At 38.5% G+C, this 18,447-nt stretch overlaps 2 protein-coding genes across 4 annotated transcripts in view; one reads left to right on the forward strand and one right to left on the reverse strand.

The window, feature by feature from the left end:
- CEP290 (centrosomal protein 290) overlaps positions 1 to 770 on the reverse strand; it is a 57,498-nt gene extending 56,728 nt beyond the window's left edge. The window contains exon 1 of the mRNA XM_062492060.1: positions 593 to 770. The gene's annotated coding sequence lies outside the window, so the exon portion shown is untranslated. The remainder of the gene's footprint in view (positions 1 to 592) is intronic.
- A 208-nt stretch (positions 771 to 978) lies between these two features.
- TMTC3 (transmembrane O-mannosyltransferase targeting cadherins 3) overlaps positions 979 to 18,447 on the forward strand; it is a 29,394-nt gene continuing 11,925 nt past the window's right edge. The window contains exons 1-9 of one of the 3 annotated variants that reach the window (XM_062492069.1): positions 979 to 1,016; positions 1,605 to 1,641; positions 8,498 to 8,616; positions 9,214 to 9,430; positions 10,546 to 10,764; positions 14,409 to 14,508; positions 15,201 to 15,316; positions 16,938 to 17,110; positions 17,938 to 18,190. In XM_062492069.1, the coding sequence (XP_062348053.1) occupies positions 9,242 to 9,430; positions 10,546 to 10,764; positions 14,409 to 14,508; positions 15,201 to 15,316; positions 16,938 to 17,110; positions 17,938 to 18,190 (1,050 nt within the window). In that variant the 5' untranslated portion in view covers positions 979 to 1,016; positions 1,605 to 1,641; positions 8,498 to 8,616; positions 9,214 to 9,241. Of the gene's footprint in view, positions 1,017 to 1,321; positions 1,345 to 1,365; positions 1,642 to 8,497; positions 8,617 to 9,213; positions 9,431 to 10,545; positions 10,765 to 14,408; positions 14,509 to 15,200; positions 15,317 to 16,937; positions 17,111 to 17,937; positions 18,191 to 18,447 lie in introns of those variants that run through there. The other 2 variants (XM_062492070.1, XM_062492068.1) reach the window with 2 other exon arrangements.

Consider the following 18,447-nt stretch of genomic DNA (forward strand, 5'->3'; position numbering starts at 1 on the left):
TCTCATGGTGATGATACCTCACCATCACAGTGAGATCAAGCACCCCTAGGAAGAGCTGCTGTTTTCCCAAGGAGTGTATAAAATGGGCAGCAGAGTCACCTGCATTCCAGGGGGACTTAATACAAGAAGCACCACAATCACGCGGGAGATGTGCTCTGCTAATTCCGTATTTGTTTACATCGGGTGATCCAGTTTCAAGCATTTTGACTTTCAAATTGCATTTACCCGACGTAGCTCTACGAAGCGCAAGATCTTAATTACAAAGCCCCAATCGAGAGAGATTCTTTGCAGGGTTCCTATTCTCTCCTGTCCGGCATATCCCAGCCACAGAATGCAGTGACTGCCCAGGATCCCTCCACGATGCTGCTGACACAATTTTGTCCCCGTTTCATTCCAGCTCTCCCGAGGGAACAAATCGCTTTATTTTGCAGCCGCCTTCCCCGCGAGGCGCGGCGGCGGCAGCAGCCGACAGCAGGCACACAGCGGGACGCGCCTCCCCGGCCCAGCCGCAGCCGCCACCAGCCCGGGCCGCTCCTGCCGGGGGCAGCTTTCGGTCTCCTCGCCCGGCGCACCCCCCGCCCCGTGGCCTCACCGCTCCCGGAGGATGACGGTGCCCGCTGCCAGGCGACGCCATCAGACTCCCCCGCGAACCCGGATACTCGTGGACGCAGGGAATGTCAGCGCTCCCGTGGCACCCGCAGACAAGCCCAACGGCGCCGAGCGGACTCTCCCAGTCCGGAGGGGGAGCCAGGCGGACAGGGCGCGATCCCGTCCTGTCCCTGTACCCCGAAGGCGCCGCTTGGCCAGGGTAACAACCCCGAACACCACCCCCGCCACCGGGCGAGCTCCCCAGGACTACAGCTCCCGGCATGCCTCTGGGCCGGCCGCACCGCCCACCATTTTCCCGACAGCCTCTGGGGTCTGCGCGCGTGCGCCGTGTGCGGCGGCGGCGGAGCGCGCGGTGGGTGGCGGCTCCGGTGGTGGGGCCGCGGCCCCGGTGCGTGTGCCGGCCTCAGGTAGGGTGGGTACGGCGCGCTGCCGCCGCCGCGCCCCCGCGACGGGCCTTGCCGGGGGTGGGGTAGAGGGAGAGAGCAAGGAAGGAGAGGGTCCGGTGTCGCTGCTGCCCCCGGGAGTTTCGGTCCGCTGGCCGTGCCTGCCGTGCCGCGTCGGTGCGGCGCGGCCTCGACCCCTGCCTCCGCTGCTCGAGCGGTGTGCGGCACCGCGCCCTGACTCGGCGCCTCCGCCGCCCGGCCTGCCCTTCCTTACCTTGCCTGCCTCGCCCCAGGGCTGTGGGCGACTTGCCGGTTCCTGGCCCGCCGGCGGGAGGGCTGCGGGACTGTCCGGGTACGTGTGTGCTTTGGGGGTAGGTAGGGAACAGTGGGGGCCAGAAGGCACGGGAAAAGTCACACCTATAAACTCCTCGAATCTATTGGGTACTGCTGGCCAGCAAGTCTGAGTTTTGGTAGTGGTCTGATAGCCGAGAAGGTTTGGTGTCCTGTGTTTTAGTTAAATGGGTGGGAAGACATCTTCTCGAATAAAAAAAAAAACATAAACTACTAACGGTTCCAGGAGTATTTATCTATTTGTATTTGTTTATTCAACAGCTGTGGAGACCTGAAGTGGATTTATTTTGTTTTGATGGTAAGAGAAAAGTTATTATAACATTATCTTTGTCCTTTTTTCCTTTTGTCCTTTTTTGGATCAATAATTGTTTTCAATTTTTTTGCTATTTTTTGATCAGTGTTGATATTAAATGAAGACTGACAAGATGCCTTTCATTCCTTATAGTTATGCAGCTTGTTCCAGTCACACCACAATTCCAAAGACTTCTATATCTCAGCCAGGGGTTGATTTATTATAGTTCTATATTAAGTGCAAAAAGCAAACTGTGGTTAGGGAAGGGAAGGAGACTGGGTTATATTTAATGAATGGGTAATGTTACTAAAAATAAAGTTATTGTGGTTAAGTGTAAAACAATGATTTCTGAGTAACAGGGACTTTTATAGGTGTTTGAAGTGACAAAGAAAATAATGGCACCTTAGCCACTAACTAAGCCTTTAGGAAATGAATCTTTCTGTGGCAGATGCTAGAATGCTTCTGTATAGGAGCTTTTTTTTTAATCATCATCATCTTAACAAGCTGTTAATGCCAGTATAGCTATTTAATGTTCTTTATTTGTGTCAGCATTTTTGAGTGCTCTGTTGCAGAATCAGCAGAAAACATGTTGTTATACTTACTGGCAGCGAAGCCATATCTGGGTTTTAATTGTGTAATGCAGCTGGTGAAGACCACTGGTGCAGAAGTAAAAGGTATTTGGATTTGAGGTGGGCATGGAAACTCCAAATTTTTTTTAAAAAGTAAAACAAATTGAAGTATTAACCCTACACAAAATAAGAAAACATTTAAAATACAGCAGGACTTTGACCAAGTAAATTAGTTTTTCTTGTGTTTTGTATCACCTCACGTGATGAACTTTGTGTAAGTGAATCTTTTAGTGGGAATAAGTAGTTATAGTTCTGGAGCCAAGAAATCATTTCAGCTCCATAGTGAATAGTTTGACCTACTCTTGATAGGAGAGTTAGGTATACATGTTAAATTGCAGCTTTGATAACAGTGTGCCCTTGCAAAGACCTAATAGAAAAACTGCACTGTGAAAAGCCTAATTGAATGTTATTTAAAGAACACAAGAAATCATCTGCAGACCCAGCATACTAAGTAAGGACAGAGTAGCACAGTCTAAAGGCTGTGTTTTCAGCATCTACCTCACAAGTAGCTTTTGTTAGTTTACTCTTTGGAGTAAACAAGCACACAGTTTCTGCTGTTACATTTCTGAAACACTGAGAGCTGTGATAAGTGTTATTTTAGAGACACTGTTTTTGCTCAAGTGAGGTCACAAAAGATGTTTTAAGTAGTTTCTCTAACGTTACTGTTTGAATGTAGCAAAAATCCCTAAAGGTTTGACATTGACATGTGAGATTCTATTACTGATTTAAGTTATGAAGTACAAGGTAGACCTGTGCGGTTTGTATTTCATCTGACTTGCACCAGTTGCATTGAAGAAATTGAAACTAAACCACCAGCTAAACCAGTATCTCCATATCACCCATTTTAAATTGTTACATTTTGGTCCTTGTTTGTACCAGAGTAACCTAAAATGTCCTGAGTGTTAGTTCAGCTGCTTGTTCTTTCCCCATGGGAGATCTTTCATCTGGCCTGCAACACGTGTTCTTTGTATCAGAGCTGCCAGTGCTCTTGTAGTTAATTGTTCAGAGCCATACGAAGAGAAGGCTGGAGGCCATTACCTTGCTGTGTAGTGAAGAGTATTTCCCTATAGTCCCGTGCCTCTTGATCTGGTAGTGCAAACCTTGCAAAAGGTAGTTTTCACAATACAACTTTTGTTATATTTATCCTATATTAGGATCTCAGCAAGGTGAAAGGGGAATCCAGGCTTGTTTTGTATTATTTTGTCTCTCATATTCCCAAATGCTTCTTGCCTTCTAGATCAGATTTGAGCCAAATCATTTAAATCTGAGCTGTGCATCTAAGTTGTTTCATATTGGAGTTTTACCTTGGAGTGGGATTTTTAAGAGTAGGCAAAGTTCATGACTGTGTTGTAAAGACAAAACAGAAACAAAATTGTGATCTCTCTCTGCCAGTAAGCACTTGCAATAAATCAGCAGAATCAGTTTAACTCTAAACAGAGGTTGGCAAGTAGACAGTACAAATTAGGACATTAGTAGAGCCTCAGAAGCTGAATTAAAATGCTATTTTTAAGTGACTGTGCTACTCGTTTGTATATATCTCTGCAGATATTCATCAGTTCAGCTACCATCTCTTAGATGAGCAAGTTGTTCACCTGTTTAAAAATAAAAATAACCCTCGGAGTGGTTTTAACAGCTCTTCATTTTCTTCCAACTTTGATAATTTGATGGTTTTCTGTGTTAACTGTGAACAGTGTTCTAAACAGTTCAAAACCTTCAGTGATTAATAAAGTTTGTCTCTAGAGTAAATAAATCTCCATTATTGCCTGATTATTTTTTTAATAAATTGGCTTAACACATTGTTATTGACGCCTTTCAATCCATGAAAGTGCCATTACTCAGTAGAAGAAAAAAAATTTAAATGTATGTTTAAGTTACTAGAGTTTGCTAGTTAGATGTGTCAAATGGACAAGAACATATTTGTTCCTGCAAGGGTCTTTTAATGTAAGGTGGCAGATAGATAGCTAATTATGGAGTGATAAATAGCCTTTGCATTTTAGTTTTCAGGATTGCAACTGTATTCTTGACAAGATACATGCTTGCCAATTTTTTCCAAATTCTAATGGACAGAAAATGGCTTTTGCACTCCCAAATTTCCCAACTTAAGATGCTCTTAGAACATAATTATGCATTTTTTATTTGTGACAGAGGTTTTCTCATGCAGACTACTGCATCTTGGAGCATGTGGTGTGCTAAACCATCTGTAGCATCATGGATTTAGCAGTGATTGTTGAGAAATATTTTATTTTCTTACCTTTTAGAGGTCCTTTGGCTCTTGGTGGTTGTTACTTGCTTTTTTGTCAGTGCATTTTTTCAGTTTGTGGGACTTTCTTACATTTTACTCTGTTATTCTTGAACAGTGGATGAACTATTAGAGGGATCTCAAGAAGCTGGAAGAGGAAAACTATGGGCCTGATGAGCCAAATGGGCTTGAGAGTTCTGGTTCTATTCTGTCCTTTCCACTTAATGTCTCTGTACAAATGTGAAAATGGTGCAGTGCAAAGTGCAGATTTCTGTGCCAAACAGACTAAGGAATTTAGTCCAATGATAGGCTGTTTTGCGCAGCCTGGTTTTTGGGTTTTTTTGGTTTTTTTTTTTTTTTTACAGTTGATTCTCATGACTACTGTGCAGTTTCTGACTCCCGAGACTTACCTTGCTGTTTATTGTTTTCAGCTGTATATTCTTCATTATATGGTCAGATATTATTGTAAATTAAAGCATCCAACAGAAGTCTTTGTAATAAGCTATGTGAAGTACATGTCTGTCCTGATTTCATCCAGTCAAATGGTAGCTCTGTGGCTGTGCCCTAGACCACGAGGTGGCAGTCATAGTGGCAGTCATACAGCCCAAGGAGTGGTTAAGGTATCTGAGACGCAGTCTTAGCAGCTGTGAACGTAGCCGATGGGTGAGATGAAATGTAACTTGAGGGATAGTCGGTCTGTTTGCATGTTTAGGACTAGACAGTGATGTGGTTCTCCCTTGCAGCAAGTCTGTTTTAACAAAGAAGTTGTTAGGCACTGTTTTGCAGCTGTGTATCAAGTGCATCCATCTCTGGGAGTGAAGTACTGGCACTTGCAAGACATACTTGGGTTGATCGAGGTGTCAATTGGGTAAGAAGGACAATATATCCACTCACATGAGCCCAGTCATACCAAGTTTTCAGCAGCCTCTTGCACATTTGAGATTTTCAAGGTTCTCAGTGTTCTGTACTCCTTAGATGGCTTCTTACTTTCCAACATCATACTGATAATAGATTAGCTGGCATGGAAGCGGTTTTGGTTGCCAAGAAGCAGTTGCTGTTTTCCCCTGAGTAAACTGGGAGGCATGCTTTTGCCTGGCTTACCAAATACAGATGATCTTTTATAAACCTCTGCTTTAGTTCTGCATTCTCAGCATTTTGATGATCATTGCAGGTTTGGAGCTTGGAGTGTGAGGGTGGACCCATCTACAGTAACAGATAGGACATAGTAGTTCTGATGGCAAAACTTCCTCAAAATCTGCATTGTTATGCTAACATAAAGGACTGCAATTTTTTTTCCATACTTATGCTTTAAGTTACCAAGAGCATTAAAAGTACACTGTAATCAGACCAGGTGGAAGAAAGTAATATTCTTAACTCTGTGTATCTTTACAGTACATTTCAGGAAAATAAAACCTTAGAATGCCGGAATGCAAATCAGAAGTAGTAAAGTAGCTGTGCTACAGTTTTGTGCAATCTACAGGTTATACGTGGCCTTACATTTCCCATTTTTCTCTCTGTGCTTAGCCTGGAAGCAGAATGCTTGAATATGGGGGCTTTAGCAGATTTCCATTATGCCTCTAGGTCTCTCACTACGTTTGCAAGACCTAGTTCTTCAGCACACAACTGAAATTTGAGAGGGGTATGGTGTGTTTCTTTAGAGATTACCAAGTTTGGTGCAGTTCAAGCAGTATGTTGTGTGACTTGCTGCTAAAACCAGAACCGGGCATGTTGTTGTGTATATTCGTTGCTTACAGTAAATTTAGGATTCAGGATTGCCTGGAGTGTCCGTGATTCAAATACTTATCTTGAAAGACAAAGTATAGATAGCCATGTATTTGCATGTAGTTGTAATTGTATCTGTGATTGAAATGTGTATGTATATAAAAGAGAAGGTGAATTGCAATAAAAAAATAAATGTTAAATGTGAATATTTTTAGAGTTCTCTGGAAAGTTTCTCTGATGGTGGGCTAGCCACTTAAACATGAAATTTGGATTTATCTAATATCTGAATTTATTTATGCTTAAGAGTTCCCTTTCATTCAGATGAAAACAGTATTTCCCCTATGGCTGGCATGTAGGTAAGTGGAGCTCTGTCAAGGGAGCAGCATGGTCAGTTGTGGTGTGTGAAGTTCTGATTGGAAGGAATACTAGAAATTCAAAGCAAAATGAAGGACTTGTGAAAGTAGCAGAATCACCTAGGATTAAGGGAGAGGTAAAGTAGATGTTCTGATATATTTTTGATGTGTGTAAAAGTGGAAACCTACTATAAGTTGAAAGGGCTAATAATTAAGGCTGGTTAAGCTTTTCATTTTGATTAGATGCAATACTTTGAATTTGCAATATTTTGCAATTTTGGATTTTTGCTAGTTAGGTAACAGTAGCTGTTACTGAATAAGTGTTATTAAAGAATTAGAAGTCACCAAAACCCTACTGACCTCACAATGCGTTTTCTTAAAGGTTGAATTTAAATTAACTTACAGTTGGTTCAGTGGTAATGTTACTATATCACAGTATTTAAAATAATAAAAGACTTGTATGTTGGAAAATCCTGATATGTTTATTTTAGATCCTTTTCAGGTGTCACTGCTTTTCAGTAGAATTAGTGAACTTCAAGAAGTAGGAAGTGCACTGTTAAGAGGCTTTCAAAAAAAAGGAATTTCAAATTCTGGCAGGGTAGAAGCATGTTTCATATCCACCTTCTTTGAAGGGGGAACTAAAAAGTGGTGAGTTCAGTTTCAGAAGTAGGCTGTCATTTCATGTATTCCTGCAGCATGCTTTATTTTCTTTTTTAATAAGATTTCTCTGGCTGCCAAGAACAGCATAGATATGTTCAGTTGTAAACTTAAGCTTACTTTTAAAGTACTGGGATCAAGCCCATGGCAGGGAAATTGGAACTGGATGATCTTTAAGGCCCCTTCCAAACCATTGTATGACTCTATGAAAAAGATGTAGCAGCATCCTTCAGCATTGTGGTGGGGTCTTTTTGCTTATTTTTGTTAATTACAAAGGTGGTGGCAGCTTTTCAAAAAAAGGTTTTCTTGGTTGAAGTAACATCAATAGCCAGTGCTCCAAGTACTACAAAAGTAAAACAACCCTTTAACTGCTATTATGTGAGGAACACCAAGTGGTTTGGTTTGATTTCTTCAAACTGTCTGTGTCCTGGTTTTTAGTTTAGCTGCACCTGCATCTTGTTGCACATGTACCCCGCTATTCCTTTGCCACTAGTTGTGGTGATGAGTGATTGTCATGCTCTCAGGTCCACAATGCAAACCACAAACAAGATCACCTATCTAGATCTCTGTGGCCTGTTTTTAGAGTTCAAGAAGCATTTGGACAACACTCAGGCACATGGTGTGATTCTTGGAATTATCCTGTGCAGGCCAGAAGTTGGACTCTATGAGTCCCTTCCAGCTTAGCATGTTATATGATAAAACTGAACAAAATTTTTAAAAAGCCCAGAAGACAAAAGGAAAAAAAAACCTCCCCAGGATTTCAGGGTTTAGGACAATGAAGTAGATTGTAGCTTTCAAATAGCTCATCAGCTTTAATAAACATAAGGCTGCAGTCATTATGTATTTATGGATCCGAGTTATCGGGCTAATATTAGCTGCTCAGTGTCCATACAGATGCTTCCTCTCTTGGGGAAAATGCTCCTGTTCAGTCATGTCCACTTTCTCAAAATGAAGTCAGTGTTTAAGTCTGTGGCTTTTCAGTATCTTCAGTCCCAGTAGTTGGCAGTGGTCTATGCATTGCCAACCAGTGTCAGAAGAAATGATCTGTAGTTACCTTCTTATTCTTCCAAGGCAGACCAGTATTTTTGGACAACTCCAATACACAGTAATTTCACCTTTTGATCAGGTCACCCATGCAATATTTTGTAAATAATTATAAAAGTGCTGATTAATGATTTCTAGGGCTTAGGAAGTTTATGCAAGATGAGAGAAAACAGTATAAGATAAAGTTAATTTTGGGTTTTTTGCATGCTATTTTTTAGATATTCGTCTCATGAACAATCAGTGACATCAGAGCAATTGGCACAATTGAGGGAAAAAAAATGACCTTTTCATGAACTTCTACAAAGAATGCGAATGAGCCTACTTGTGACCTTCAATGGTAAGTTTAACTTTTTATTATTATTATTATTAATGTCCTAAACCTGTCATTGAACCCCTCTATTTATGAAGTTCTACAAGTTCCTTTTTTTTTATCAGAATTTTTGAAGTTTGGTTTAGTTTTAATAGCTTTTGAAATATTTTGAGAAACACCTTTAAACCTAAACCCCATAAGTAATTGACACGCTTTCTGCCTCTGCTAACTTAAAATTTTGCGTACGTTAAATTACTCAGGATTCCAGAGAATTTATTTCTCATAGTTTATTAGTTTCCAGCACTCACTTGAACTGCATAGCTGTCTGGCAAAAACTACACCACAGTTTATTATTGATACTTTTTTTTTCTTTCCCCCAAGTAAATCATGAAAAGTAGCAGTGTCCACCTTTTATAAGGCTTTTTAATGGTAAGGTATTTTAATGAGAGTATTTACTCTAAACACTAAACCATGTTACATGTGTGACTTGAGGAAACTTTTCTATCTTAACTGATTTTTAGGTATGGAGTGTCATTTACTTCTAAAGTATTTGATGTCTTAATTTGACTTTCTTTATCGAGTTCATTAAGTAAAACTACTCAAGTTTCTCTACATATATTTCAGCTTTTGTCCATGAATCCTCCTAGAGAAGATGGCTGACGTAAGCCTGAAGGAAGCAGCACTAATAGTTGGCGTGGTGGCAGCTTGCTACTGGAACAGTCTCTTTTGTGGGTTTGTTTTTGATGATGTTTCAGCAATTTTGGACAACAAAGATTTGCATCCTACTACTCCACTGAGAAATCTGTTTCAGAATGACTTCTGGGGTACTCCAATGTCTGAGGTAAATGGTTCGTGAAACATTTTAAAACATTTAGGAAGTTGAAAAAGACCTTGCAGAGTGTTTTTGCACTTCTTTTTCCTAGTGTGGTTTTAACAGAATAGCTTGGATTTGGTGGAATTTGGTGGTAGTGTTTTGTACAGTAATATCAGTAACACACGTAGCTTGTATTCTTTGTTCAATAAAAGCACTGGTAAGAAAATGAAGTTGTACTGACAGCACACAGATGCAAGATGTCATCTCCTGTGTAATCGCAATATCAAAATTTAACAACTCTGACCAATTTATTTTGTCCTGCAAAAGTTAGATATTGACATACAAGGGTATCTATTTCTAAATGCAGTCTGGAAGGAAAGTTAACATTGAAACAACAAAGCTTGGAATTAGGATACTGAATTTTTTCATCTTTTTAAGTTTGTATGTGTGTATATGTATAGATATAGATATTAATTCAGGGTTTCTGATTTGTAGCCCCATATAGAGTGCCTATGTGTTATCTGAAAAGCTACATTGGCATTGAAGCTCTTGATAAACATTGTTAAATAGCAAAGGCTAAAGGTTTTTTATATAGTTTTAAAAGTCACACATGATGTTATTGCTGAGCAAATGAATAAAAATTCTCTCCCATTCATACATTCTCTGCTTATCAAGGCATTGCACTTTATAATCTTTTCTTATGTTCATAACCTACAGGGTTAGTTCCTTGTGACATAATATTTGCTAGCTCTACAAATAGACTCCGATACATAATTTTCATGTAACCCTGTAACCAAAGCTTCCACTTGCCATTTAATTGTGTATTTATTGAGGGTTAAGTAGGTTCCTACATTCCCATAGTAAAGTTTTAAGTAGTGCTTTTTAATATTTTTATACCTAAAGGAAATCCTTAACCATGTCTAGTGGAAAAAGCCTTTTTGGGTTTTTTTGTTTGTTTGTTTGTTTGTTTTTGTTTTTGTTTTTTTTTGGTGGGGGGGTGGGGTGGGAGGGCTACTAATTTTTATATCTTTGTTTTAAAGGTAGCTGGCCTGACAGTAGAAGGGGATTCATGTACGGATAGGTGTTTAGAAAAGTATTTTGTAAGTTAGTGGTAGCTAATTGATTTACTCATTTTCTTCCAGGAGAGGAGTCATAAATCCTATCGTCCCCTCACAGTTCTAACATTTCGTTTAAACTACTTGTTCAGCGAGTTAAATGCAGTTTCGTACCACTTTCTGAATCTGGTCTTTCATGTGGTGGTTTGCATAGTCTTCCTCAAGGTCTGTAAGCTCTTCCTGGACAACAGGAGCAGCATAGTTGCATCCTTGCTCTTTGCAGTGCACCCAATACATACTGAAGCGGTACGTACAGCTGTGATGTGCTTAATTCGTTCAAGATGTGTTAATTAAACTTAAATTTCATGGTGTTTGTGTCTGCTTGTATGTGTATATATATGTGTGTGTATATATATGTGTTTATATACGTATATCACTCCAGAAAACATGATTTTACTCATACTTACTCTTCCCTTTGCAGTGAGTGGTGGAAGTGACAAACTTTCATGCTCAGAGTTGTTTTGCATTACATGCAGCTGCTGGAAAATAATTCAAGAAACATGAATTTAGTTACTAAATAATTTAAGCCTCTATGCATGCTGGCTTTTATGACTTCAGTTTACGTAGACATTTGTGTTCTGTGATGATTCATCCAGTATCCTATTTTACAATTACTGTGAATGACTCTTAATTAATTTCCAGAATCCCTTGTGGCTAATCACCATGTCTGTTCTGTCTACTTTGTTTTATGTCCATGTGTCTGTCTCAGCAGGACTTTCTCTAGGTTTAGTCGTTGCTATGCTATAGCCAGCTTATTTCCAATTCTGTTTGAACCTTCCACTTTTCTAACATATAGTGTGTAAGGAAGAAATATTTTCTCTCCTCTTTTCTTTGATTCTAAAGGAATTCTTCACTACTATTATAAAGCTTTATTTGTACAAGTTTTCTGCTGGTATACTTTTTAATGGCCAACCAGGCTCACAGTGTTGTGGAGGAAATGAAGTCATGTGATCAGCATCCATTAGATTTATTTCTGCCAGAAAATCTGATAACGCAGATTTGTTGTGTTTTCTGCTGTTATTTCTACTCCCCTTCAGTTTGCTTTTCTGGATTTGAGGGCAGGAGGTGATACCACTTTATTGTGTGGAACTTTTGGGTTTTTTTTGTTTGGGAAGGGGGAGTAGAGTCATTCAATTTTAATAAAATAAGAGGGGTATGCTCTTACTTTGTAGTAATTTTTTTGGTCCTGATTTGTTGGGTAAAGAGTTTGCATCTCTCTCATTCACTAATAGTACAGGTCCTTGAAGCAATAGTTAAGAAGCCTGCATCCATGTATTTTGAGCAAATTTTACAGGAATTGAGTTGATATAGTTGACTTTTAATTGAGCTACTAATATGTCATTGCAAGAAGTTAATGAAATGTTTAAAATACAAAAGTTAGGCACCTAAAAGTTCCTGCTTATTCCAAAGCACAAACCCCCATAAAAACTTTGATAAAATATGGGTTAAAAAATAAAATTCTTTATTTCATTTAGTTTTCTTGTTCTTTGAAAAAACATGCTTTAAATTGCTAAATTTGGCTTTGCCTCCTCTTTGTAGGAAATGTGATAGGATCTTTGCAGGAGTGTTAGCATGTTGCCAGTGACTTAAATTAGTGGCTCGCAGGTTAGATCAACCGGTGTAATTTTATCGCTTTCAGTCTAAATTTCAGTGATTCTTTATTATGTCTGAGCTTTCAGATTCTGTCCAAAATAAGTAGCACAGATGCTTTTAGTACTGCGCATCAGAGTTAGTAGAAGTACCGTACAACCTAGAGCCCGCTGTGTAACAAAAGCTAATGGTGAGAGAGAGGCCATGTTAAAGTTGGTTGCTCTGAAGCGGTTTGGCAAAGGCTGTGTAAGGCCTGGCGTCGGCCACGTGTGGGCGCTGTAACACAGGGATCGCTCCAACCTGGTGCTGGCTGGAAACTCTGCCAAACTGCAACTCGAGTTCAATCCCCCTGCTGTTGTACTTAGGTACTCAGTGAAGAGTCAGATAAGGGCTCGGTTTCTTCTTACCCTACCTTTTTTAGTGTGTGAAAGAAGGACAAGTGGCAGTTTGCTTATGCAGAAAAAGGGAGGTAATAATGAGATTTATGTTAGGACTAGGGATTTTTGTATCTTTTATAATTGAAAGGTATCTGGTCTTAATTCCTTCAAATTCATCTCCTACTTGTTAGTCACCTGCACAAGAGTTTGAAACAGCAGGTACAATGCATAAATATTTCAACCCTTTGCCTTTCTTACAATAAACAGGCTTTTCCTGGAAAAGTTATCAGAGCAGGGTAAGTAGAAGATAATTTTCTGTTTGAGTTCAGAAAGAAGCTAAGCTCTTGCAGTGGTAATATTTTTCTGAGGAAGAAGTTGTTAGGAAATGGGCTGAATTAACAGCATCATAGTTTTCATTTGTCCTTGTCTTTACAATTCCAGTTCAGTCTTCCTAGCTACTTTGCTACTGTTCTGGACAGAAGTATGTAAATCACCTTTATAACTACAGGATGTCAACTAACCTTGTGAGTGCTGGAATTTTCTCTCTTAAGTCACGTTTGTATCCAGAAATAGAACCTCTCCGTCGGCAGTCAACTGTGTAGGCACCAACATGCTTTATTAATGTTCTCTTTCAACTGCTCTAGAGATAAAGTTCTTTTTAATGTATTAATGCTAGATAATTTTGGAATCTAGACCAGGAATCTTTGAAACGTCTTAAGATATTTTGGAAACAAATGCTTAGACGGTCTTCAAAATATCAACACAAACTATCGTGTCTTACCAGTTGTGAACCATGCTTTGTGCGTGATTCAGTGAATCATTTGGTAAACATACAGTAGTCCCAAGAGAAGTACTGAAGTATGATTTCAGACTCAGATTAGAATGTTTTTCTTTACATGTGACCTTGGATACTGAGTTACTTTCTCAATCATGCTTGGCCAAGAATGTACTAGTAATAAAACTTTCTAGTTGGGTCTGGATGGTAAAAAGTCAGTTTTCAGCATCGTCATAGTTAAATTGTGAGCTTTACCATCTGCCTCAGGACAGCATGCTGTTTTTCAGCCATGTTATTTGTAAACATTTGTTAGCAATCAGAGGTGTTGCAGAGGAGAAGAAGCGAGGAAGACTGGTAGTCCTAGAAGGTGCTATAGTCATCACAGTGACTACTGCAATAGCCATGAGCATAATGACCTGTCTTCCATATCAGGTTGTTGGTTTCATCTAAGTGTTTTTGAAGGCAATTCTTGAAATGGGAGTGAGGCTGTATTTCTTTGGGGATTCTGAAGCAACCCTAAATATGTGTTTTAATGCTTCTCTGAATTTCATGAAATTCACTCTTCTCTGTCTCACCAACAAACAAGAGGTTGCCATTGAACACTGAGGCAGAAATGCTGAGTACCTCAGCCTTCTCCTTGTCCATTGTTACCAGTTTTTCAGCTGTTGGTGCGGGGAGGTACACCTCTGACATTCCCTTTCTGATGAACCTACCTGTAGAAACCTTCCTTATTATTCTTTATGTCCCTTGCCGTGTTCAGTTCCAGCTTTGTCTTGGCCTCTCTTATCCCATCTCTGCACAACTGGGCTTTGTCCCGTGTTACTCTTCCCAGGTTACCTGTCCTTGTTTTTGCTGCCTGGGTAGTTGCTTCTTTCACTTTAGTTTGACCACAATTTCTCTACTCAGCAACACTGACCTCTTGCTTTCTTTACCCAGTTTCCTGCTCCTGGGAGATTGGTGACTCCTGTGCTCTATGGAGTACTTCCTTAAAGATTTGCTAGCTTTATATAATAACAAGTATCTATTAACATATTAATAGCATACTTAGATAACTAAAAAAAGAAAACCCTCAACAAATACTATCTTAAAATATAAAATAATAATAAATATTTAATAATAATTAAGGTTTTTCTTCTTTTATTTTTCAGGTAACTGGAGTTGTGGGCAGAGCAGAGCTTTTATCATCTATTTTTTTCCTAGCTGCTTTTTTGTCATATACGAAGTCAAAAGGGCCAGACAATACCATAGGTAAATAATTGACAAATAGATTAATTTCTTTATCAGTGATAGAAACACTCTTAAAACCATAATAGAGGTATACTGGTTATTCAGCAAGTGTGTACCAAAGCCCCTTCAGAACCAAGATACCCATGTAATACTACTTTCCAATATAAATTGCATTTTTTTTCCCCCAAGACTTAAGCATTTATTTAATTAGTTTTATAATGCGTACCCTAGGGGATCCTTGCACTGAGTTTTATTTTTGCAATGTAAGTGGAATTTAAGTGTGCTGAGGTACCTCAGGTGTTCAGTCACAAGTAAGCTGCAAAGTTTCAGAGCAAATGAAGGAGGCTTTCCTCTTTGCCAGAGTCAGATTGACATAGTGAGAAGTTATGACTCTATATGAAGTATTCCATTTGAAAAAGTGCTTTGGTGGTTTAGGAAATACTGAGATATTTTGTTTTACTTAAAAATTAGTCTTTTATCTTTCATTTATTTTAATTTAAGGGAGGCACTTTTAAAATTGATGCATGTATATTATTTTCTGTAGAGTAAAATTCATCATCTTTCATAAGAGATTACATATTAAACAAGTTTACAGAATGTGGCATATTCAAACATGAGGAGCCCAAACCTTCACTTCTTAGGTTAATTTACTTTATTAAATGTTTGTGTTTTTTTGTAAGATGGAATATTTTCAGTAACATCTTTATTTGCAGTGTGGACTCCAATTGCAGTGACTGTATTTCTAGTAGCTGTTGCAACACTGTGTAAAGAACAAGGAATAACTGTGGTGGGGATATGCTGTGTGTATGAAGTCTTTATTGCTCAAGGGGTAAGCTGTTGAAAAATAAAGTGGATTTCTGTATGAGACATCAAGTACTTTGAAGCATCATATTTCAGCATTGATCTTTCTCAGTTCAGGTCTACTCAATAGTTGTTACATTTTTCAGATTTTTTTGAGTGAGTTCATGTTTGACAGTACATGGTGAGGGTATAAAACGACTTCTACGTTGTCATTTGCATGCCATGCAGAGATGTTAGTAAAATATTCAGTATATGCTTGACAAGTCTTAATGGAAGCCTATGGTTTTAGCTTGCTGAGATTTGCAAATCCTAATATGTAACAATCTTGATTGAAGTTCGAGGTACATAAAGGTGGGGGATTATTTGTTTTTAATCACTGTAGTAAAAATAGAGAATATATTATATACAAATTCATCATTTTCTATTGAGTAACCAGGTGTTTTAGAGTAATCCTATTTAAATAAGTAATATTCTTAAGAAATTTGTTGTTCTAAGAATACTGCTATGATTAATTTTAAGCATTGATAAGCCTTTAAATTAATAGTAACTTTTCCTTAAAGAAACAAGATTTTCCTGCAATTAAATAATTCTTAACTTTTAAACAATCAAAATAAGTGTCATTTAAAATGTAGCATTGCACATTTTAAGAACATTTAATAGTTATTTCATAATTACATGCAGGAAAATTTTGCAAAAAATGCACCAATAAAAGGTGAAAGATTGTCTATCCTGGTGACATATAATCAAGGCCAAAATACCAAAATCATATAGATGTCTTTGTAACTATTGCTTTTTCAGGTCTAGTGAATTAAAATACAATTTTCTAGCTGGATTTTTAAGGAAATCACCAGTATGTCACTGGTTTTCAGCCCAGTCTTCCTTTTTTTGAGAAACTTTTGATCTTATCTTCAATTTCACTAAATTTTAACAAGATTGTGTAAGTCAGTTGAGTAAGAAAGATAAAATGCAAGTTGAGGCTTCTTCTGAAAGCACAGGTGTCACATGAATTTAGAGTTTTACCAGTCCTCAAAAACCTTTCAGTTTCTCTAGTTTAGTCAACCAGTATAAGTGAAGCAATAAATCATCACCAGCAGAAGTCGTGAAGACAAAGGGAAAGAGGTACACAGAGAAGAAATTAGCTTATGTAATGGGAAACTGTGCAAGATCATGATGTTCGTGAGGCAAGTAGTGATGACTTACTGCTGTAGAGGCATAAAATAGAGAGCCAGGGCTAATCAGGAAGTGAATAGTATTTCTGTCATTTGTAAGGAATTTTGTTTATAGGGCAAATTTTCAGAGGGGCTGATAATTCTGAAAATAGTGATTTTTCTTCTTGAGAGTTTATTTTATGGTTTTGATTGATCTGTTCAAGCCTCTGAAGATGGTACAATTTTTTGAGCTGTTAGCACAAAATAGCTACAGGTGTACAGGTTCAGTTATGATAGTGTTAGCAAGACTACTTGAATAATTTATTAGAGACCTTATTTTGGGGACCTTTCATGAAGGCACTAAGGAGTTGTAACTGAATTAAGTAACTATTGGGAGCAGATGTTTGGAGACAACCAAGGAAAAAGGTATTAGGTAGCTCATATTTATATGAGAGAGTAATGAGTACCCTGTCTGATTATAAACAATTTTTTAATTTGCAGTACACTTTCCCAGCATTACTGGACACAGCTATACAGATTCTTCGAGGGAAGGGCAGTATTCCCTTCTCTATGCTCCAAACACTGTTGAAGCTCATAGTCCTAATGTTCAGTACACTCCTGCTTGTAGTTGTCAGAGTCCAGGTTATCCAGTCTCAGCTTCCAGTCTTTACAAGGTATTAGTAAAGTGCTTTTTATTTACTATTGTTTATAAATAAGGTGTGGCTTAATGAAGTCGGAATTAAATGGCCAAAAATATATGAACTTAGTGTTACTCATGTATTTTAATATTATTCCATGTCTGTACAGGATGGCAGTTTTTGTAAAATTGCTGAATGATACATTTCAGCAGCTGTTGACTAAAGTGTCCAAAATATTGAGGTATGTGAGCAGGCAGTCATTTAAAAAGTTTACAGTTGATAGTTTATCTTAGGAATTCAGAAATTAAATGTCTTATTGCTTAAGTATTTTAATTGACTCTGTATTTGAACCTTGGCTGAATTCTCCAAACCTCTTAAATCTTTCCTCTTCTACATACAGAATATATTTTACATTTTAGGTATGTACTATGCAGAAAACATGGTTGTCTTGAAGATAAGTGTGTATCAATGACATTAAGATTGAAAAGCTTAATTTATCTTAAATGTGAGCAATGTAGAAATACAAGGATCTAATACTGTCTCTGAAAAAATGAGACAAACTATTAAAAACATGAGCAAGGACTGCTGAACTGAACTTGAGGTGTAAATCATTCTGTTTCTGGTTCTTCAAACTTACATTGATTATATCCCAAAACATTTTCATAAACATGTAGGAGGCTCTGTCCCTCTTTTCAGTGAATCATTGTACATGGTTTGACACCTGACAAATGCAAGAAGATTAGGATATTTTACATGTCTATAATGAGTACTTGTAGCTATAGCTCTAAAGTTGTCCACAGAGTGAACCAAGACCATATCTTTCTTCACTAAAAGCTCTTTTTTACTCCTTTCTTTTGCTTTAGGTTTGATAACCCAGCTGCTGTTAGTCCATCCCCAGCAAGACAGCTGACTTTCAACTACCTCCTCCCTGTAAATGCTTGGCTTCTTCTCAATCCTTCAGAATTATGCTGTGACTGGACAATGGGAACTATTCCTCTTGTGGAGTCTTTGTTAGATGTCAGAAATGTTGCCACTCTTACCTTCTTTTGTTTTCTGGGATCTTTAATGGTCTTCAGTCTCCGATACCCTGGGGATTCCTCCAAGACAGTATTGATGGTACGAACGATGCGCTGTTTTTGTCCTTTTGTTAAGAGTAAGTGGCTCAGGATGTATGGCCACATGTGTGATCTGCTGTGACCCAGAGATACTACGTGCATCTCTTTTTGTTCCAAAATGAACATATAAGACAATTGTCTAGCAATGAAACTGCTAAATTGACATTAAGTATGTGATTCTGCCAGAGGTGAGGGTAAATATGCCCCTTGTTATGTATTTGCAAACTGTATTGCAGCCTTTCTCAGATATTCAGAGCT

Source organism: Cinclus cinclus, chromosome 4, assembly GCF_963662255.1.
Source record: "Cinclus cinclus chromosome 4, bCinCin1.1, whole genome shotgun sequence".
In the NCBI taxonomy this organism is placed as follows: Eukaryota; Metazoa; Chordata; class Aves; order Passeriformes; family Cinclidae; genus Cinclus; species Cinclus cinclus.